This window comes from Ceratotherium simum, chromosome 29 (genome assembly GCF_057802395.1).
Source record: "Ceratotherium simum simum isolate JZ-2026a chromosome 29, ASM5780239v1, whole genome shotgun sequence".
Classification (NCBI taxonomy): Eukaryota; Metazoa; Chordata; class Mammalia; order Perissodactyla; family Rhinocerotidae; genus Ceratotherium; species Ceratotherium simum.
Window position 1 is genome coordinate 23,731,565 of NC_141928.1, and position 22,514 is coordinate 23,754,078.

Consider the following 22,514-nt stretch of genomic DNA (forward strand, 5'->3'; position numbering starts at 1 on the left):
AATGCTAATTTCTTCTTCACTTCACAATTAAGATAGGGAAGCCTTCCTTGAGCCCTAGAGAGGAGGGTCAGGCGTCCCTCCTGAGTGCTCCTATAGCCTCATGTATTATAACACTTATCCCTGGGTATTTTATTTGCCTAGATACTTATCTGTGAGTTCCTTGAGGTTAGGACCTGTATCTTATTTGCCATTTGTACACAGCACTGTATACTCTGGTTGGCAAATAATAGCCACTCTATCTATTTACAGAGTGAATTAATGATAGAGAAAACTTTATAGTATATTTTAAATAGAAAGATTGTCTTATAAAATCATGCATACACCATGATTCAAAGTTTGTAACTAGAAAGTAATTTTCTTGTTTATAGACTAAACTACATGGAGTTTAGGATGAGACTGACTTAGTAGAAATGCAACCTACATAGTTGTGAGGTTTTCTCTAGCAGATGGCAGCAACCTGAATGTAGAAGTGGTGAGGTCAAACATCTGGATTGACTCCGTGTTTTGAGTTTTCTAGAATGGGTGGAATTGAGAACAAAGGGGCAAGGGTGTTGAGGATATTGGGCAAGAGAAAAATGAAGTGATAGACAATGGTATCTGGGAAGACAAGGTTGGGGGTGGTAGAATATTAGTAGAAAATCTTGAGTGAGGAAGTCTTGGGGGGGCTTCTTGAGAGAGATCAGGCATAGTGGGAGTGAGTGGTCCAGAAGATAGGGGATTACGAGATCTTGGTGGAGCAGCACTGAGGATGACACAGTCTAGGATGTGGCTATGGATATGAGTAGCTAAAGTGGAGTGGAGGAACTTCGTAGCACTGAGCTCAAGAAACTCTGAGGCCAAGTTTCTATGGCTTATCTCGGACCTTTAAGTTACCCAAGAGAATGCTAGGAATTGGAGGAGAGAGGAATATCCCAATGAGCTGGGTGTCAGGGTCTTGGATGACTGTGAAAGAATGACAGTGATGAGGATGACGAGGAGGGATTGAGGGTGGTATAGCCAATGACATGAGCATCAAAGGAAACACTGAACAAATGGACATCCAGCTGAAGCACTGACTGATCAAGAACTGATCATATTACTTCTGGGACTTTCACATATTTTCCCCTTATGAATCCCTATGTTATACATGCATCTTGAGTTGGCAATGGATGGAGTATTATTGGGTTAACAGCATGTGTGATGACTCCATGGACCAAAAACTCTTTTACCAGAGCTCTAATAGGAAGGATCAAGCGAATACCATTGTGCAGTTGCTTTGGATGCATAATTTGGAGTAGTCCTCATAAAGTTTAAAAACTCTGTCCTATGAGGCTTTATAAATTCCTTATGAATGAAAAGAAAAGAATTTTGCCCAATATCTTCAGTGCAATCTCTTTCACCTGGGTGGACATCAAGGGATTATCTTAAAATAGTCTGACGTTTTGTTCTTCTGAGATGTCATTATGCATTGTAAGCTTAGTCCTGTAGCTGGTTCAGGGGGAAGTTGAATAGGATAGGCAGGGTAGCTTTGGAAAGTCGTTCCCCAGTTTAGCTTTTTATTGTATTAAAAATAATTCTTGGTGGGTGAGGTCAAATAGAAGGAACCTTCTTGCCTAATCTCCATTTTGCTTATAGTCTAGACATCTGCAAGCCAACAGAAAATTTAATGCAACACTTTCTTTTAATCCCATGACAGTTTAAAGTTCTGGGTCAAAGGTGGTATCTGAATAATTTTTATCACGTAACATCATTTAACTTCACGACGAGGGAAAGAACTCCAGTAGTGTGTTTAGATCTGTACCCAGCAACTGATTACACCGTGAATATCACCCTATTGGGATCTGCAGAGCAGCACTCAGTGCAAATGACGATAACCACCGCACCAGCAGGTAGGTGTCGATGTCTCTCAGGACAAGTTAAATATGTGAATTGAACTGTACAATGCAGGGGAGCATAAAGAATGCTAGTCTGGGAGTCAAGAAACTTGAGTTCTAGTTCTAACAAACTACCAACTTTGGGGTTCAGGGTTCCCGAATCTTACTACCTCTCCCCTTCCCCACAGGAGTGCCAGCTCATAGAGGGTACAGACCAAGAGAAGACTGCTTTACTCAGGGTTCCCTGGTAGTGATAGATTGACAATACTGTAAGGCCTCCTACCTTTCACCCCAAATTTAAGACAGCTGAGCCCTAAGGGTAGTCATTATGGACAACTAGAACCAACTTCTGGGGACATCAGAAATGTGAACCTCAGCATGTGGGGCGCTGGTAGGACAAAGAGGCCTCGAGAGTGGGCCATGTATGAGCACATGACCCAGTCTAGAGAACAGTGGTCTAATGAAGGTCGGGTTTTTTAGAAAGGGCTTGTGGCCTTGTGAGGAAGCCATATAGAGGCCAGCAGTATCAATTCCACAGCTCTCCCTCGTGGAAAGGGACACAGAAGCTTTTTTTTTTTTTTTAATTTTAATTTTAATTTTAATTTTTTTGTGAGGAAAATCAGCCCTGAGCTAACATCCATGCCAATCCTCCTGTTTTTGCTAAGGGAGACCGGCCCTGAGCTAACATCTTGGCCGATCTTCCTCCACTTTATATGGAATGCCGCCCCAGCGTGGCCTGACAAGTGGTGCGTCGGTGCGCGCCCGGGATCCGAACCCGGGCCGCCAGCAGCCGAGTGTGCGCACTTAACCACTACGCCACGGGGCCAGCCCCTAATCCATTGGGTTTAACAGACAAATTTATGGGCAACCAGGCAGAGAGGCCGCCCCCTTTGAAGGAAAACAGTAGAATGGGGTAGGTCCTGCTCCTGCTTTCCTGAGACCTCTCTCCCATGTGCACCACTGCTCTTTGTGGGTCAGAGGTGGGCACTTTGGCCTTTGTACTTGGAAGACTCTGAAATATGTTAGATCCTAATGGGGCCATCTGGCACTTGAGGCTGAAAATTCACTTCTTATTCTATTTTCCGTCTCACATTACGCCTTGTCCTATATGTATCAGCAGAGGTTGCACATGAACACCCCATGACGGCATAAACTTAACACCAAAATACATTTCCAGCTACAGAAAATGCTCACAATTTGAATATGAATTCCCTACAATTATTAAATTCTCAGAGAAATTAAAGTCTAAAAATAAAATCCACCTCCCCTTGTAAATTAAACTACAAAGGCATTCAAGTCCCAGCTTCTTTCCTTCCCATTGTCTTCTCTGCTTGGCCTCAGCCGGAGTGGTCCCTCTGAAATGGAGAGTGGTTCTAGCTGTTGCGTCCTAGAAATCTTGTTACGTAGTAGCTATTCTTCCTTTGGTACCTCCAAAGTTGAATTCATCTTATTCCAAGTTTCATTTTCCTATTTCTCAATATGAGTCCTAGGGATACAGAACTTACAAAAGAAAAATTATTGTTGGTTGCTCAACGTTGCAAATGTCACTGAATTGTACACTTTAAAGCAATTAATTTAATTTTTTTATTTTTATTTTTTTAAGAAGATATAGGCTTATTATTTTTTTTTTTATAATTTTATTTATTTATTTATTTTTTCCCCCAAAGCCCCAGTAGATAGTTGTATGTCATAGCTGCACATCCTTCTAGTTGCTGTATGTGGGACGTGGCCTCAGCATGGCCGGAGAAGCGGTGCGTCGGTGCGCGCCGGGATCCGAACCCAGGCCGCCAGCAGCGGAGCACCCGTGCTTAACTGCTAAGCCACGGGGCCAGCCCATAAAGCAATTAATTTTATGTTGTGTGAATTTCAGTTTTTTTAAAAAAAGCCAGTGGATTAGCTATGTTCTTGCATCTGGGCTTCAGGTACCTTCTGAGCGATCATTACATGACATAATACAACTAAAGTGTTGAGAATAGTTCCCAGCACATAATAATGATGATGACAATAATAGCTACATTTCTTGAGCACAAAATATGTGCCAGGACTGTTCAAAGTGCTGTCTTTGGGTCAACTCAAACCCACCAAACCTTAGGAGGAAGCCATTGCTATTATCCCTGTTTTACAGATAAGGATCCTGAGGCCGAGAGAAGTTCAACAACTTGTCCGAGATCACACAGCTAGTGAGGGGTATAGCTAAGATTTGAAGACAGGCAGTCTGGCTCCAGGGCCCTCATTCTTAATCAGTGCATCTACTGCATCTTACTAAATATTTAGTTATTAAATAGAAAAAGTCAAAATTATGTTCCCAGAACCGAGTACATACTCAGTCCAGACCCACCTTGCTTCTGTCAACCTTAGACCACAAGCAAAGACTTCAAATGCCGTGGACGCATAAATGCGTTCATTTAACAAATGTTTATTTCTTGTCTACTATGTGTCAGGCAGGTCCTGATAGCTGACGCTGTAGCAGCAATAAGAATCCCAGCTGTCATGGGCTGGAGTTGTGGGATAGAGGAGAATACAAATAAAACAAGTAAGGAAATATGTCATCTGTTAGGTGGGGCTAAGTGTTAAGATGAAGAATACAGCATGACAAAGGGAGTGACAAATGATGATCAGAGAAGGCCTCAATTATAAAGTGACATTTATGCACAGATCTGAAGGACGTGAACGAGTAAGCATGCATGGGGGAACACCAAATGACAAGGTCTTGAGGCAGGCAAGTCCTTGCCATGTTCTAAGAACATCAAGGAATCCAATATGGTTGGAGCAGAGTGAGCTGGAGAAAGTGGTAGGAGATGAGGTCTAAACTCGAGCTTGCCTATAATGAGAGACCCACGGTGTCAAGTTCAGAAAGTTGGGTCCATTGTTACCTTCTCCTTTGCAATGCGGAGCCTGGATGGCCAGTAGTAAGTATAATCTAGCGTGTGATGATTCAGCCTCTGCAGGTTACCAAGTAGTCTGGAGTCCTCCACCTGTGAATTTAAACTTAGTTTGGGAAATCTCTTTCTCATGAGCTTACTTGGATTCAGTCTGACACTAGGCTTCCCATATGTTTTGGGGGAAGGGAAATCCACTCTCCTTGAACATTTTAGAACTTTGCAGTGGTGGCTCCAGGTCTTTCTTGGTGCCCATCTCAAGTATTTAGAACCTTTTCATTTTCATTTCTCCTTTAAGCCCTGTTTCTACCCACCCTCCACTGTTGCTGAAGATCTTTATCTCTTTAGTGAAAGAACCTCATTTCTTTGTGGGTAGAGTACCCCACATTTATAGTAGGAAACTCTTCAAGTGAAATGCATTGTTTTGCTTGCCCCTGTCACAGTCCCAATTTTCTGCTCTTTTTCTCTGAATTTCTCTATCCCCAGAAAGATCCCAAGAATTGTTTTAGTCCTGAGCTCCTTGGGATCCTGTTATTGAATGCCTTACCTCTGAGTCCTGCTTTGTGGTGAGGAGGTTTCATGTTCCTCTACCCTGGAGAATTACCCTCAGCTATCCTTGAGCTGCTGTTCAGTTTCTGGAAACTGGGCTTTCACTGGTCTAATGAGGTCCAGGAAGTCCTCTAGGTTAGTGGTTTTCCACTCAAGCCCCACCTTTCCTTAGAACTGAATTTCTAAGTCTTGAACCGCCTGTGCTTCCTTGATGGGAACTGAAGCATTTCTTCCTGCCACATTTCCTTTTCTGCATCAGAGAGATAAGCCTCCAGTGTTCCAGTTCCCTCTGAGTATTCCTTCTGTTCAGCAGGCCCGGCTGAAGCTTTTAACCTTCCATCCCAGTTGTTTCTGTTCCTTCTTTATCCCCAGGTCTGGCTAATACTTTTGCTAGGTCCTAGTACTTTCCTTCCTTGTATTTGCTTTTTGTTTTCATACTTAGATTTTTGTTCTCCTAACATATTACTTTGGATTCTGCCACTGAGGTCTCCATAGAGAGGAAATGAGGGCAAAGAGTTCTGAATCTGCCACAAATATCCAGTGTTCAAACAAATCCTACCCACCTTCACTTTCATTAGGAGACATTTATTTCTATTCAGTTCAGCCTATGACCCAGGCCTGGGCTTGATCAATTGTCATCCTCCCTGGGTCCTCTTTAATACGTCTCTACTTTTCTGTTCCTTCTCTTCAAGTACTAACTCCCTACATTTCCCAGGCACACCTCCTTTTAGCCTGTGCTATACCTGCTGTTCCATCTATAAGAACAATGTCACCTTAAAACTAATTTAACAATGCTTGAAGAATTCCACACTGATCTTTCTAGTCTTCCTCTTTTTAAATACGTCCACATTTTCTGTAACTACATGGTATCACAATTCCAGTTATTGAGGAGTTCCTCATTGATGCTTTCTCTGGGTTCCCTATTTAAAGCTTTAGGAGGACCCTTCTTTTTTTTTTTTTAATAATTTTATTTATTTATTTTTCCCCCAAAGCCCCAGTAGATAGTTGTATGTCACAGTTGCACATCCTTCTAGTTGCTGTATGTGGGACACGGCTTCAGCATGACCGGAGAAGCAGTGTGTCGGTGCGCGCCTGGGATCTGAACCCGGGCCGCCAGCAGCGGAGCACCCGCACTTAACCGCTAAGCCACGGGGCCGGCCCTAAGAGGACCCTTCTTGATATAATGATGCCTGAATCTGGGCACCCTATGGTGGGGGTGGCTGGCATTTTATTCTGTTCTCCAAAATAGTCCTTTTATTCTTCTCTGACGATTTTGAGCCACTTTCCCTGCCCTGGTAAAAATCTCCCTATCTTTTCTAGTCTCTGTAGAGCAGTTACATTTGGACATATCTCCTTTTCCTTCTCAAATTTTTCTAGCTGGGCCAATATGATTTCAAATTTTCTTCCCCTTCTTGGTGTGATTTCTTTCAGTTTATTTCATTCTTTACTAATCTTGGCCTGTCTGCAAGACCAAGACCTGTTTTGTAAACTGATTTCATTATTTTTTTTTCAGAGACTGAGCAAATCTCATTTTTAGAAACAGAGGGTTCTAGGCATACACCTTTTAGAATTCCTTCTTAGCACTTGAGTTTGCAATAATCCCACTGGATTTTATCTACTTCAACCCAAGAAGAATCCCTGCTGTAGAATGCCCGGTCTGGGTCTCTGTAAAGCAGATAATACAAAGCAGTTGGAGAGCCTGTGGTGTTGGGGTGACCCCTGTGCCTGTAGACAAACCATGGATTCAGTCTTTTCCTACTTCTCTTTCTTGCAAACACGATAAAGAGGAACAGAATTTTGGGCAGCTAATCTACCGCTGTCTGCTAATGTCCAGCTTCCCAAAACGCTGTCTAAAATCTTCAAAAATCTCCCACTCTGCTGTCTTTGTGCTTCTCACTCTTTAGCGGACATAAGAATCACCTGCAGAGCTTATTAAAACGCAGGTTCCTGGGCTCCATCCTAGAGGCTCTGATTCAGTAGGTCTGGAGTGGGGACCCCAGATTTTCATTTCTAGCAAGTTCCCAGGCCTCGCTGATGCTGCCAGCCCACATTTTGAGTAGCACTGCTCTAACCACAAAGACCTTAGCTACCTCTGGGCAATTTAAAGCCCTCCCTTGAAGGTAAAAACATGATAAAAGGAAAGGCAAAATAAATAAATAAAAAAAGAAAGGGAAAGAAAGTAGCCAAAATAATTCTGTCTCCTTATGCCTAAGAAACCTGTGTGTTGAAGCTTTGCCTTTTTGGGACGTTTTCCTAATAGTTGAATATCTCCCCATCGGTTCCTGCAGTTCCAGCTGCTTCCTCCCCCGTGGTGCTTTGCTCCCTGTGGCAGCCCTTGTCTTTAGACTCAAAGTTCCAATCAGTATATTCACATTTCGCAGGTGGGAGAGACTGCATCTTACCCCTCCTTTCCACCTGAGGTCACACAGGGTTAGCAGACTGACACATGAGAAGGAAAGCATCAACTTTATTGCCTGGGCATGTTCCCAGGAACACTCCCAACACAGAGTTTCTGGTAAAAGCTGTATTGGAGAAGGAGGCTTAGATATGTGGCCAAATGGGCCTTCCTACTCCCTTTCCACGGAAGTATGAGCGATTGGATCTGCAAGGGATCCAGTCGCCTGGCTCACCCACACAGTCTCAGGCTGTAAAGCCAAGGAAAGGGCAGTGGGCAGAGACTGCTTGCTTACTTCTTGGAGACTGGAGATATAGGTGTCCCTTGTACCTGTGCAAAGGCAGGTCCCAGAGAACAAGAATGTGCATCTTGTTTGGGCAGTGACCTGTAATATATGAACTCTACCCACTAAGAAATGCGACCCAAGGAATAGTAGTCTTCTACTAATCAGATTACATATTTACTGTTCCTTCCTTCAAGATTAGTGAGTTGGGAGTAGAGAGAGGCCAAAACTGTCCTTTCCTTTATGGAAATGGGAAGACAGGTAAATAGCAACCTTTAACATACTTGAGCAAGGTAATTGACCTCTGTAATGTTAGAGAGTTGCACAGGAAGGGTCCATACTGGTTCTAGGAGTCTATGATAGGAAAGCAATTTTAGTTTCCTTCAAATTTATTTATTTCAACATCTAAATTTCTTTTTTAAGATTTTTATTTTATTTATTTATTTATTTATTTTCCCCCCAAAGCCCCAGTAGATAGTTGTTATGTCATAGGTGCACATCCTTCTAGTTGCTGTATGTGGGACGCGGCCTCAGTGTGGCCGGAGAAGCCGTGCGTCGGTGTGCGCCCGGGATCCGAACCTGGGCCGCCAGCAGAGGGCGCACACCCAACCACTAAGCCACGGGGCTGGCCCTCAACATCTAAATTTCTTGAGTGACTTATTTATCATCATTTCATTTATCCAGTTTTGTGTTCTTATTGATATATACAACTTACTCATATTTGATAATTATTTGTCAAACATTTCTCCTGTTTTATAGTTTCTTAATTTTTGTTTATGGTGTTTTGACCTATAAAAGTTTTAGATTTCTATGCAGTCAATTCTATTGATCTTTTCCTTTGTGATTTATTACATTAATATTAATATAGAGTTTTTTTACACAAGAGTATTTATTGGTATCCCATCTTATTTCTAGGAAAGACTTTAAGTGACCTGCATGGGCATATAAAATAAAAGATAATAAGTTAGATATCTAAGCTAAAGAAGAGAGAAGACAAAGACAAGGACATGAAAGAAGATGTAGGAATAAGGTTAAGAATGATTCATATCCTTATAACGTATTTACTTGTTCATTAGTGGCTCACAAATTTAGGTCTAAGTTTTCACCCCATCCAGTTAGAAAGGGAGCCATTACATTGTCCATAAGGTTACAACCAAGTAATGTGTTCTGGGAGAAGTAGAATTTTTTTTCCACCTGAGGAAATTTGCCCTGAGCTAACATCCATTGCCAATCTTCCTCTTTTTTTGTATGTGAGCTGCCACCATAGCATGGCCACTGACGGATGAGTGGTGTAGGTCCATGCCTGGGAACATAAGCCCGGTTTGGCCAGGGCGTGGAGTGTGCCAAACTTAACTACTATGCAACCGGGGCTGGCTCAGAGAAGTAGAATTTTTTCAACAGCAAGATCAGATAGGAATTTCTGATTCCAGGGGCTTTCATAAATAGTACAATATATGAGCAGCGTTTTACGAGGATTTTATGAGGCTGTTTCTCATGTTGTTTTTCCGTATGGCTCATTGTGTTATAAAAAAGCACAATTCAGTGGGGGGTGGACGAGGAAGGATGCCTTAGAAACTGTGCTCTGCTGATCTGGCTTGATTCAGGGGTAGGATTAGATTATTTTAGATTATTTGGAGAAATGACTGGAATCCATGTCTTTCAAGCAATTTTATTTTTCTCAACTTAGATTTGATAAATGGTTGGTGTCACTGAGCATGAGACTGTTCTCTCTCATGAGCACCTGGGGAGCGTGTTGCCAGTTGAATAACAAGGACTTATGCCTGAATAGAAGGCTGCCCACCTCTCTTAGAAGGCGGAGCCTAGGGAGCTGAGCTGAAAAAATTGTTTGAATCTTCTCTGCATGGATGGATGAGTGATCGAATCCCCCACATTCCTCTTCATATAGTTTGGTCACATACTTTTAGCCTGAAAATTTTAGGGTAGTTGTAACCAGATACCAAATTTGTCTTAAGAAAAATTTCAACAAAATAACAGTAAAACTCCCAACTTTAAACAATTTTATGTCCTTTTGTTCTTTCTAAGATAAACTGTTTGCAAAATGTACATCAAGGACAGCTACAGGATAATAAAATGATACTGCTATTTATAGAGCAGTGATAAAAATAGTGACTTTGCTTTCAAAATAGTTGATTTGTAGCCATTCTTTCTAACAATATTTACCTTGCAAAGCCAACTGTCTATTTAGGCTGCTTCTAATTAGAGGTTTTAGAACCATATCATTTATGAGTAAGAGAATGCTTGTTTTTCCCTTCTCTTTAGCAGATGATTGCACGCATTTAGAGACTTCTAAAATAGTGTTGGTAAGTTAAAAAAAAAATCAAAAGAAGGGGGAAGAGAATAGTCTTCCCTCTATTCCCTGGTAGAAAACCATAACTGTTAAGGTGGCTTATGCTGCAGGTTTTCTAACTGCATGTATAATTTGAGATCTATGTTGACCTTATAAAACTTCTCCCATAACTGATTCCTGCTCACAGAGTCGAAGTCCAAACAAAAGATAATAAAGACCGTAAATAATTTAACATTGTTTCTGGTATTTTCCCACAAAATGATAAGTATCATAACAGTATTCTGTGGTAGAAGAATTATGTCTGAAGTCATTGTGCTTCTCTTATAAACCATCAGCCTGAGAAACTTACACTTGCAGTTGGTCAAGCCAGAAATCGGCATATATTTTGCATGGAATATCCAATCATTTGTAATATGTGCCAAATGGGGAGAGTAAATGGTTGTTCTTTTTAAAGACAAGATAATGACATCGTAGATCCAGCTAGGTAGGACCATAACTATGGGGGTAAATAAGGATGAATAGATTGTTTAGAAATGGAGCCCTTCGCTAAATGGGTCCTAAATGGCTCTGGAGGCAATAGGTTCATCTCCTTCTTTTCAGGACTACCCTATTCTAATCATGTGTACAGACAAGGAGCGTCCAAGGCTGAAATCAGAGAAAAGAGCTCTTACTTCTTAGTCTAAAATATCCATTAATACAATGCAAAGGAAAGCTAACTACAAGGTATTCTTTTTTATTTCATTTCCTTGTAACTTTCTTTAATAATATTGATCTTTTGTTTTATGTGAGGAGGACTAGCCCTGAGCTAACATCTGATGCCAGTCCTCCCCCTTTTTTCTTGAGGAAGATTGGCCCTGAGCTAACATCAGTGGCCATCTTCCTCCACTTTATATGCGACGCCGCCACAGCATGGCTTGACAAGTGGTGCATCAGTGCGCACCCAGGATCCGAACCTGCGAACCCTGGGCCGCTGCAGAGGAGCGCACGCACTTAACCGTTTGTGCCACCGGGCCGGCCCCTGATCTTTTTTTTTTTAAAGAAGATTGGCCCTTTGCTAACATCTGTTGCCAATCTTCCTCTTTTTTTTTTTCTTTTTTCTCCCCAAAGCCCCAGTACATAGTTGTGTATCATAGTTGTAGAGTTGTAGCTCTTCTATATGGGACACTGCCTCAGCATGGCTTGATGAGCGGTAAGTAGGTCCACGCCCAGGATCCGAACCAGTGAACCCTGGGCTGCTCAAGTGAAAAGCGTGAACTTAACTGCATGCCACTGGGCTGGCCCCTCCTTGTAACTTTTTAATTTGATATAATTTCAAATTTCTCTCTCTTGTTCCTGTTCCCTCTCTCTCACTCTTTCTCCTTCTCTCCCTCTTCCTGAAATAAATCCCACTTGGTCATGGTATATTATTTCTTAGGTAATGTTGGATTCTGTTCACTACTATTTTCTTTAGTATTTTCGTACCATTATTCATAAATGATATTGGTTTATAGTTTTATATCTTTTTGTACCATCTTATCAGGTTTAGGCATTAGTATTTTCCTTGCTTTATAAAAAGAATTAGAAAGATTTTCTTCATTATTATGCCCTTCATTATTTGAAAGGTTTCCTTCCTTATTATAATTCATGTATCATTTGATCTATCTGGTCTCAGATGGTTTGGTAGAATTCCCCTCTGAAACAATCTGGACATGGTGCTTTTCTGTGGGATAGTTCCTTGATAACTTTCTCAGTTTTTTTCTATGAAAAAAAATTGGTCTGTTTAAGCTTTTACGTCTAATGGGGTCAATTTTGGCAAACTATTTTCTTATTTCATCTATGTTTTCAAATTTATTTGCATAGTGGTCTGCAAAGTAGTCTCATTTAACTTTTTGAATTTTCTTCTGCTTCAATGATTGTTTCTCCCTTTATTTATATTTTCTTCCTTTTTTCTAGATCAAGTTAGCTAGTGGTTTGTCTATTTTATTAGTATTTTCAAAAAGCCAAGATTTTGTTTTATTAATTAGATCTACTATTTTTCTTTCTCCTCTACATCACGGATTAGCAAACTATAGCCTGCAGGCCAAATCTGGCGTGTTGCCTGTTTTTATAATAAAATTTTATTGGAACACAGCCAAGTCATTCGTTTACATATTGTCTGTGGCTGCTTTTGTGTTACAAAGGCAGAATTGAGCAGTTGTGACAGAACTGTCTGGCCCAGAAAATCTAAAATATTTACTACCTGACCCTCTATAGAAAAATTTGCTGACCCTTGCAAAACATCATTAATTTCTGCTTTCATATTTATTATATCCTTTCTTATGCTTTCTTTTGCTTGATAAAGTTGGTTGCATTTTCTCTTCATTGTGAATTGTGGCTTTTTGCATTAAAAAGTGTCCTTCCCTGTCATATTTAATGCTTCTTGACTTGAATTCTGCTTATATCAGGATTGCCACCCCTACTTTCTTTTTTTAAAATTATTTTATTGAGGTCGTATTGGTTTACAACATTGTGTAAATTTCAGGTGCACATCACTATGTTTCAGTTTCTGTATAAACTGCATCGTGTTCACCACCAATAGTCCAGCTTTTATCCGTCACCATACATATGTGCCCCTTTGCTCCTTTTGCCCTCCCCGCCCCCTTCTCCTCTGGTAACCACTGATCTGTTCTCTTTATGTGTTTGTTTGTTAATCTTCCACATATGAGTGAAATCATATGGTATTTGTCTTTCTCTGACTTATTTCGCTCGGCATAACGCCCTCAAGGTCCATCCATGTTGTTGCAAATGGCACAATTTTGTTTTTTTTTATGGCTGAGTAGTATTCCATTGTGTGTGTGTGTGTGTGTGTGTCTATATATATATATATATATATACACCACATCTTTATCCATTCATCTATTGATGGGCACTTGAGTTGCTTCCATGTCTTGGCTATTGTGAATAATTCTGCGATGAACGTAGGGGTGCATATATCTTTTTGAATTATTGATTTCCTGTTCTTTGGATAAATACCCAGTAGTGTAATAGCTGGATCACATGGTATTTCTATTTTTAATTATTTGAGAAATCTCCATATTATTTTCCATAGTGGCTACACCAGTTTGCCTTCCCCCCAGCAGTGTACGAGGGTTCCCTTGTCTCCACATCCTCCCCAACACTTGTTATTTCTTGTCTTGTTAATTATAGCCATTCTGATGGGTGTGAGGTGATATCTCATCGTAGTTTTGATTTGCATTTCTCTAATAATTAGTGATGCTGAACCTCTTTTCATGTGACTGATGGCCATCTGTATATCTTCTTTGGAAAAATGTCTGTTCATATCCTCTGCCCATTTTTTGATCAGATTGTTCATTTTTTTGTTGTTGAGTTGTATGTGTTCTTTATATATTTTGGAAATTAATCCCTTATTGGATATATGATTTGCAAATATTTTCTCCCAGTTGGTGGGTTGTCTTTTCATTTTGTTCATGGTTTCCTTTGCTGTGCAGAAGGTTTTTAGTCTGATGTAGTCCTATTTGTTTATTTTTCCTTTTGTTTCCTTTGCCTGAGTAGACATGGTATTCGAAAAGATACTGCTAAGACTGATGTCAAAGAGTGTACTGCCTATATTTTCCTCTAGGAGTTTTATGGCTTCAGGTGTTACATTTAAGTCTTTAATCCATTTTGAGTTAATTTTTGTGTGTGGTGTAAGATAATGGTCTACTTTCATTCTTTTGCATGTGGCTGTCCAGTTTTCCCAACACCATTTATTGAAGAGACTTTCATTCCATTGTATGTTCTTGAGGATTGCCACCCCTACTTCCTTATGGTTTCCATTTGTCTGCTACACTGTTGTCCATCACTTTATCTTTAGCCTTTCTGAATCACTTTGTTTGAGGAGTCCCTCTAGTACATGGCATATAGGAGGATCTTGCATTGTGAGGCAAATTGAAAATCTTTTTTATTTTTTAATAGGTAAGTTAAGTCCATTTACAGTTGTTGAGAAGACTGATATGTCTGAACTCATCTCTGTCCTGTTATTTTATGTTATAACAGCTATATATATTATGTTGTATTTTCTGTATTTCTTTCTCTATGTGGTGTGTTTTCTTTGCTGTTTTACTTTATATATATAAAAATACATATAAATATATAAACTTATATATAATATATAATTATGTTATATACTATAATATTATAAGTATATAATATTTTTAGGAAGGTTTATGTATTTTTTCTAATGGCTACCTTTATACCTTTTTAAAAGTGCCCTGTCTCCTGTTTTCTTATTTAACTTTTCACTTTCTGATTTATCAATTTTTAAAGGCATACTTTAACTTCCATTTATTGCCTGTGTGCATTCAAATTAGTCTATTCTGTTTTCCTTTTTCTCTATCCTGTCCCCTCCCAATTTCTCAGTTGCCTTATTTCTGCTTTATCAGAACACATACCATTTATATTTTATTCTTCACCTTGTCCTGCCTTTACTTCAGTCTTAGATCTACAGTTTAATATATCAGATGCTCATCATCAGTCTTTTTGCTGAAGTTTCCCCAGTTCTCGCTTGAATGAAGCTCATCTTCTAGTAGATTCTTCAAGAGTACAGTATTTCCTGAGTTCTTGCATGTTTCAAACTGTTTCTCTGTGGCCTTGATACTTGGCAGACAGCTTGGCTGGTTATAAAAATCTTGGTTCACACTTTCTTGATTGGAGTTTCCTTAAAATTCAGTTCTTTTGTTTCCTTGCTTTTATATAACTTTTGAGAAGACTGATGAAGCCTAATTCTTTTGCCTTTGGATCTTATTTGTGTATTTCTTTGAGTGGAGATGCTGAGGATTTTTTCTTTATCTTCAAAGTCTAATAGTTTCACGTGGATAAGTCTTAGGGTGGATTGTTCTGAGTGAGCTTTCACAGGTATCAGATGAGCCCTTTCAGTATCTATATTCAGGTCTTTTAATTTTTATCAAGTTATCTTGGATTATAGTTTTAAATATTAGTTCTGTTTTGATGTTTTTCTTCTGTAGAGACTTTATTATACATATGTTGGATCTTTGCCTATAGTCCATTTCAACCAGTTTATTTTTAATCCCTTTTACTTCTTTTGAATGTCGTTTTTATTCTTTTTGTTTATTTTCCTGTATTTCTTCAATGCCTCTTATTAAATTTTCATTCTCGTCTATTCTTACTTGGGCGCCATGACATTTTGACGTTATTTCTGACATGCATTTGTCTTTTTTTTTGTTTCTTTCCTGAATTCAGTAATTTTTGTTTCATTTCCTCCCTGCTTTTTGTCCATTTCTGTTCTTAGTTTTTTGAATTTCTGACATAAGGTGTTTTCTTCACACCCCCAATACTTATTTGAGGATATTTCAGTTTATTGTTACATGTTTTTTTTTCTAGTTTGTGGGTTTTTAAAAAAAAATATGGAGTTTTTCACAAGCTGATATATTTTTATTATAATTTTCTTTTCTTTTAATGAACACTGCTTTTGTCTATTAATTCTATAGACAGAATTGGTAGTTTAGGATGGTTAATAAGATTTCTAGGTTAAGAGTGCCCTCTTCTGTCATTGAATGAAGTGCAGTTTCTTTAAAGGATATTTTTGTTGTTTTTTCGTGAGGGTGGACATGAATTGTGTATTCTTCTATTTGGGGGTTCTCTTTTGTCTTGTAGGATCTTGCATTTCCCCCTTGCTTTTTTTTCCCATCACCACTTAGTCTCCAAAAGACACCAGTTCCTTCCTGTTAATCCTTCTCTTTCTCAGAAGCAGTGCCTTTCTCCTATCACTACCTGAAGTCTCATAGACATTTCATCCTGTGCTTTGTCAGTACTCTGATATACAAGGTGTCTTTTCAGTATTTTCAGTATTCAGTGAGACTACATGGGTTATGGAAAACCAGCACAATACCTGACATAAAATCAGCATCTATTAAATGTTAACTATTACTTAAATTTACCTTATGACATTTGTTATATACTCCCTTGTATTTTTGTTATATTGACAGAAGGTGTAACTCCTCTTCTAGGTTAAATACATATTAAGGGCAGAAACCATGTCTTATTCGGAGTGCTACCTGTATTCCATTGGGTTAGTATGATATCGGTTGCTTGCCTTTCCCCTTTTTGCTGATTATTTACGTTTAAACAAGCAGGAATGCTGTGTCTGCCACTGTTCTGGACACTGGGAGTACAAAGGTGAATGAGACATGGTCTCCCCCTCAAGGAGGTCTCAGTTCAATTGGGTGAGAGACAAGGATCAATAATAGTACAATGCATAAAGTGTAATTGAGGGATTTGCAGGATACTGTGGGAGAACAGAGGAAGTAATGATTGATTTTGCCCAGAGTGCTCGCTCACATTAATGAAGCAGAAACAAAGTTTCAAAGAATTTGATAAACTAAGAGTCAAGTTTTCTCTTCTCTGAGGCATTCTTGCAGGTCTGGTTTTTCAACTTCAGGATTCTAGATTAGATTGGCTTTCAGCACGGGAAAAGGAGAGAGAGAGAAGACAGAGTGACGACTAAAAATGAACCAGAGAAGGAGTATTTCTATGAGAGACAGGGCATCTACTTTGCATAGCAAAGCATCAGAGAGCAGGGTGGGAAGGGACTCAGGACGAGCTGTCCTCAAAAGGGGATCCTTTTCTCCCCAGTGAACTCATCCTGGGTTCAACCTGCCTGTGGTTCAAACTGTAAGCCACCTGAATGGAGAGAAGGGGACCTAGAATGAGGGGTCACTCTGTGACCAAGATGGAACTGAATTTAACCAGTGAGGCATTTCCTGTGAGCAGAAGGAATTGCAGACCCACTACTACTGTAACATTGTGTGTGTACATTTGAAAAAAATGGAATCATTATGTACGTACCGTTCCTCATCTCGCTTTTTAATTTTATTTTTATTTTTGGCTTTGCAATATTCTGTGGACATGCTTCCATTCCAGTTCATATAATGTCGCCTCAATTCTCTTTGAGGGAGGCAGGGTATTCTACTGTGTGAGGGTACACTAATTTATTAACTTATCCACTATGGAGGGGTATTTAAAGTTTTTTCCCATTCAAATTTTTGTTACAGACAATACTGCTGTTAATATACTTGTATATATTATGTTTTGTTGATTCTCAGATGCACGTTTTTTCACATTTTATTATCTGTGAAATCGCACAATTGTTATACAGTCAGGTGGCTGCCATGAACGTAATTGTCATTACCCAGGTATGCATCAAATTGGTCATAGCTACTCACAGTGTTGTTACTTTTATTTAGTTATGGACATGAGTGGTACTATTAACGTTTTGGGTTTAATTGCCTATTAAAATGTTTTCAAAAAGGTTACACTATGCTTTGACTTTGAAACAAAAAGTTATTACGTATGTAGAAAACCATGGGAAATAGAACAGCAATGTATAAAAGCAAATGTCAGCATCAGAATGGGTGTTGGTGGCTTGCAAGAAAATCCTGGAGAAAATAGAGCACACTTTTAAGAAATACTGCCTCACCAAAACTCTAGAAAGCACATAGGATGATATTGCTTGGAAATACAGATATCGAGAACTCAATTGAAAAGTGATTGAGGGGCCGGCCCTGTGGCTTGGTGGTTAAGTGCGTGCGCTGTGATGCTGGTGGCCCGGGTTCGGATCCCGGGTGCGCATCGAGGCACCACTTCTCCGTTCATCCTGAGGCCGAGTCCCGCATACAGCAACTAGAAGGATGTGCAGCTACGACATACAACTATCCACTGGGGCTTTGGGGGGAAAAAATAAAATAAATAAAATCTTTAAAAATAAAAAAAAAAAAAAAAGAAAAGAAAAGTGATTGAGAAGTGTTACATACTGAATATGAAGACATTTTAGGAGTGTCTCAATCAATTTTGGTTATATTTTTGGTTTTATGACATATGATAAAATTTTAATGTCTCTGTAGATATGAAAAAAGCTCTTTCAATCAGTATAAAATAATTCTAAAAGGTAAGAAAATAATCATGACACAGTTGACTTGGCAGGATTTTTTCTTTCTTGACGAGATAAACTAATGGTGCGTCTTACAAGAATGGCATCTTAGGTTTGATGAAATGTGCTATATCCTTGCATACTTGGATAGGGTATTTCTGTAGAGTTGAGTCTTAAGAGTGGAATTGCCAAGATAAAGAGCCTCATAAATTCCTCTTCACAAAGATTGTATCAATTTACACACATACCTGTTTTCCAATACCTTCACCAACATAGGATATTATAATTTTTTAATGTTTGAGAGTCTAATAAATGAAAAGCATATTTTATTTTGTTTTGATTTGTACCTCTTTGATTATTTAATGGCCTATTACAGTTCTCCTATGGATCATTTTTTCTAGTTATTGCTTGTTTTTGTATGTTGGTCGTGGTATTTTTCCTCATGTTAAGTGCTCCTTAGATATCAGGGCCATCAACTTTTTCAAATATGTTACAATTTTTTTCCCAGTTTGTTGTTTGTCTTTCAAACTTAAAGGTTGTTATATCTTTTGCCATCAAAAAAATTTAACATTTTATTTAGTCAAGTTAAAAAAGAAATATTTTCTAGTTTTCTTATTTCTTTCCCACCCAAGATTATAGAACTATTTTTCTATATTCTCTTCTAGTATATTTTTTAATTAAAAATTTTAATTTTCAGGGGCCAGCCCAGTGGCATAGTGGTTAAGTCTGGGCACTCTGTGTCGGCTGCCTGGGGTTCGCAGGTTCGGATCCCACTCGTGGACCTACACACCGCTCATCAGCCATGCTGTGCTGGCCTCCCATATACAAAGTAGAGGAAGACGGGCACAGATGTTAGCTCAGGGACAATCTTCCTCAGCAAAAAGAGGAAGATTGGCAACGGATGTTAGCTCATGGCCAACCTCCCTCACCAAAAAAATAATAAATAAATAAAATTTTAATTTGCAATTTTTCTGTATATCTAAAATTGAAAGTTTATTTTTAAAAAATTAACAATGACAAAGAATTTTCAGAAGGCAACAGCAGGAAAAATGAGTAAATCGTTCAAGACAGAGCCAGAATTTGAACCCAGACCTGCCCCAAGGCTTTTGTGAGTACCTGCTTATACTGCTTGAACACCAGGGAGAAGGCCCTTCTCTGGGGACAAGAGGAAAGCTGTGTGTAGGGGTGGAGGGTGGGAGGAGGAGGATTGTCACAGCATTTGGTAAAGGTGAAGAGCTCAAGTTTCATGACCCAGCCCACATAGTGTTTGATTCCATTTATATGAAATTTCCAGAATACACAAATCCCTAGAGAGAAGAAAGTAGATTTGTGGTTGCCAGGGGCTGGGGGAGGGGAAAATGGGGAATGACTTCTTAATGGTATGGGGTTTCTTTTTGGGGTGATGAGAATGTTACTGAATTAGATAATATTGATGGTTGCACAACATCATGAATATACTGAGAAATACTGAATCATAAAAGAAAATTTAATACAGCTGGAATCACTTTTGCCTGTTATATCAAAGTGGGAATCTAATATTAGTTTATCTCTATTCCCAACTATTTCCCAACTCAATTTATTTCCCACCAATTTGCAATTCCACTCTTATATAAATTCCCATGCATAGATAGATTGATTTCTGGATTCTACTCCATTCCATTGATCTATTTGTTTATTCCTTTGCTAGGAACGAACTGTCTAATTACTCTAGCATTCTCAGTGAGGGGGGTGGTACCACCTCAGGGGGGCAAAATTGCCCACAAGGGGGAAAAAATTGAGGAGCAAAAAAATATTCTTTTTATGTATGAAGCATAGATAAACATAGTACATAAGAAATATACAGCATGTCTGTGGTATTAAAATTTTATAGAAGGTGAAAGATCAGGAAAAAAATATTTAAAGAGGCCCCTTGTGGGGCTATAATGAAAAAGGTTGAGAAACACTGATACCTGGTTATGTCCTCTTGCAATGTTTATATTTCAATTTCTTTTTTTAAATTTATTATTTGTTGCTGAGAAAGATTCACCCTGCGCTAACATCTGTTGCCAGTCTTCCTCTTTTTGTATGTGAGCCGCCTCCACAGCATGGCCACTAACAGACGAGTGATGTGGGTCTGCGCCAGGGAACCGAACCCCGGCTGCTGAAGCAGAGCATGCCAAACTTAACCACTAGGCCACCAAGGCTGGCCCTCAATTTCTTTTCTTGCTATTCTTCTTAATCTTCCTGGAGAAATTTAGCAGTAATTGCTTTCTGTTCATTGAGGGCGCCAAGCTGATTCCTGCATCTGGGACTTTGACCTTGGAGTGCCCTCTGTCTGAGCCCTCTTCCTCCACTCTTGGTGGCTCATCACTCATGTCCTTCAGGTCTCTGCTCACATAGCACCTCCACAGAGGGGCTTCCCTGACCATCCTTTCTATCCTTGGACGATGCTTTTCTTTATAGTCTTCACCAGTGCACAGGATTATATTTTTTTATTTATTTGTTTATGTGTTTATTTTCTGCCTTTCTCCCTAGGATGGATTCTATTAGGTGCAGGGACTTTGTTTTCTCTCCCCTTTATCCTTAGCCCCTAAAGCATGCCTGGCACCTGGTGAGAACTTTCAAAATATTCACTGAATGAATGTGTAAACTTACCATGTTGCAAGAAAGTCCATTGGACTCACCATTGGAAGTACATTCCATTTATAGGTTAACTGGTGGAGAATTGATGTCTTTTCACTTTTGAGTCTTTCCATTCAAGGATGTGGCATTTCTCTCTTTATTGTTTTATTTTATGTCCTTCAGAAAAAGAAAAAAAAAAAACTTCATGTAAGTCTTGGATATTTCTAGTTAGATTTATTTCTAGGTATTTGTAGCTTGTTCTTGGTTTCTTCGCTTGTGAATAGGGATCTTTTAATTTTTCTATTGCATTTTATTTGTTGTTTTAGTTTTCTATTGCTTGTATGATAAATTTCTGCAAATTTAGTGGCTTAAAACAACACGAATTTACTGTCTTATAGTTCTGGAGGTCAGAAGTCTGAATCAGCTTCACTGGGTTAAAATCAAGGTGGCGGCAGGCCTAGGGGCTCGAAGGGAGAATCCATTTCCTTGCCCTTTCCGGTTTCTAGAGCCTACCTTCATTCCTTGGCTAGTGGCCCCATCTTCCACCTTTAAAGCTCATCAGTTTAACCTTTGCTTTCGTCCTTAAATCTCTCTCTAACCCTGATCTTCTTGTCTCCCTCTTAGAGGGACGCTTGTCACTACATTGGGCCCACTGGATAATCCAGGATAATCTCCTTATCTTAATCACATTTGCAAATTCCTTCTGTAAGGTAACATGACTTCAGATTCCAGGGACTAGGAAGTGGACATCTCTGGGGGGCCACTATTCAGCCTACCATACTTGTCCTTGCAGATATACAGAAACCAATTTGTTTTTCTGCATTCTTATATTTGGGTGCACTTTACCAAACTCCTATTTTTTGTATTTGTTTTCAAACAATTTTATATTTGTTTCTCAGTTGATTCTCTTAGATTTACTGGCAATGGCCTCATTTGTTCCCTTTCTTTCTGGTATTTATAGCTCATTTTTTTTCTTGCCTCTTTCTGCATTGTCTAGAATCTTCTGACTAATGCTAAATAATAGCTATGAGGCCATGCATCCTTGTATTGTTCTTAACTTTACTAGAAATTGCTTCATTGTTTTACCACTAGGTATGGTGGTTTCCTAATAAACACTTTTAAATTAATGAATTTCTGTCAAATTAAGTCCTAGTTTACTAAGATTTGTAGTCAGGAATGTATATTAAATATATTAACCATTATGGTTATAAAAGTAACCGTATGGTTTTTCTCTTTTAATCTATTAATAGCTTTCCCAATAATGATTGTTTCTGTATTCCTGGAATAAATCTCCCTTGGTCATAGTGTATTGTTCTTTGAATGTACTGCTGACTTCTATTTGCTAATATGTTTTTTGGATTTTTGTATTTATATTAAGAAGTGAGTTTGGCATAGTGTGTTTAGTGATTGGTTCTGCCATCCTTGTACAGTTTGGGCATTGTGGATTATCTAGTCACATTGAACAAATTGGGAAACTTTCTACCTTTTTGTATGGTCTGGAACTGTTTAAAAGAGTATTGGAGTTATTTGGTTTTTGAAAATTTTATAAATGTGAGGTTCCTTGGACCACTATAACATCTCTAAAAACATCTTCTCTATGCAGCAGTGAGGTTGCGTTATCGTGAATCATCTATACTTTCTTACCTACTCTGTGTTACAACATTTGAAATATAGCTTTGGGACCTGTGGAGCAGGTTTTCTCTGTGCAAAGCTGCCCAATCGATAAAGAGGGGTCACGTCTAC

General features: G+C 39.0%; 1 protein-coding gene across 4 annotated transcripts in view; it reads left to right on the forward strand.

The window, feature by feature from the left end:
- The window catches only part of SUSD1 (sushi domain containing 1), a 116,017-nt gene that overhangs the window by 63,097 nt on the left and 30,406 nt on the right, over positions 1–22,514 (forward strand). For all 4 annotated transcript variants that reach the window (XM_087419303.1, XM_087419305.1, XM_087419304.1 and 1 more), the window contains exon 10: positions 1,676–1,868. In XM_087419303.1, the coding sequence (XP_087275429.1) occupies positions 1,676–1,868 (193 nt within the window). The remainder of the gene's footprint in view (positions 1–1,675; positions 1,869–22,514) is intronic.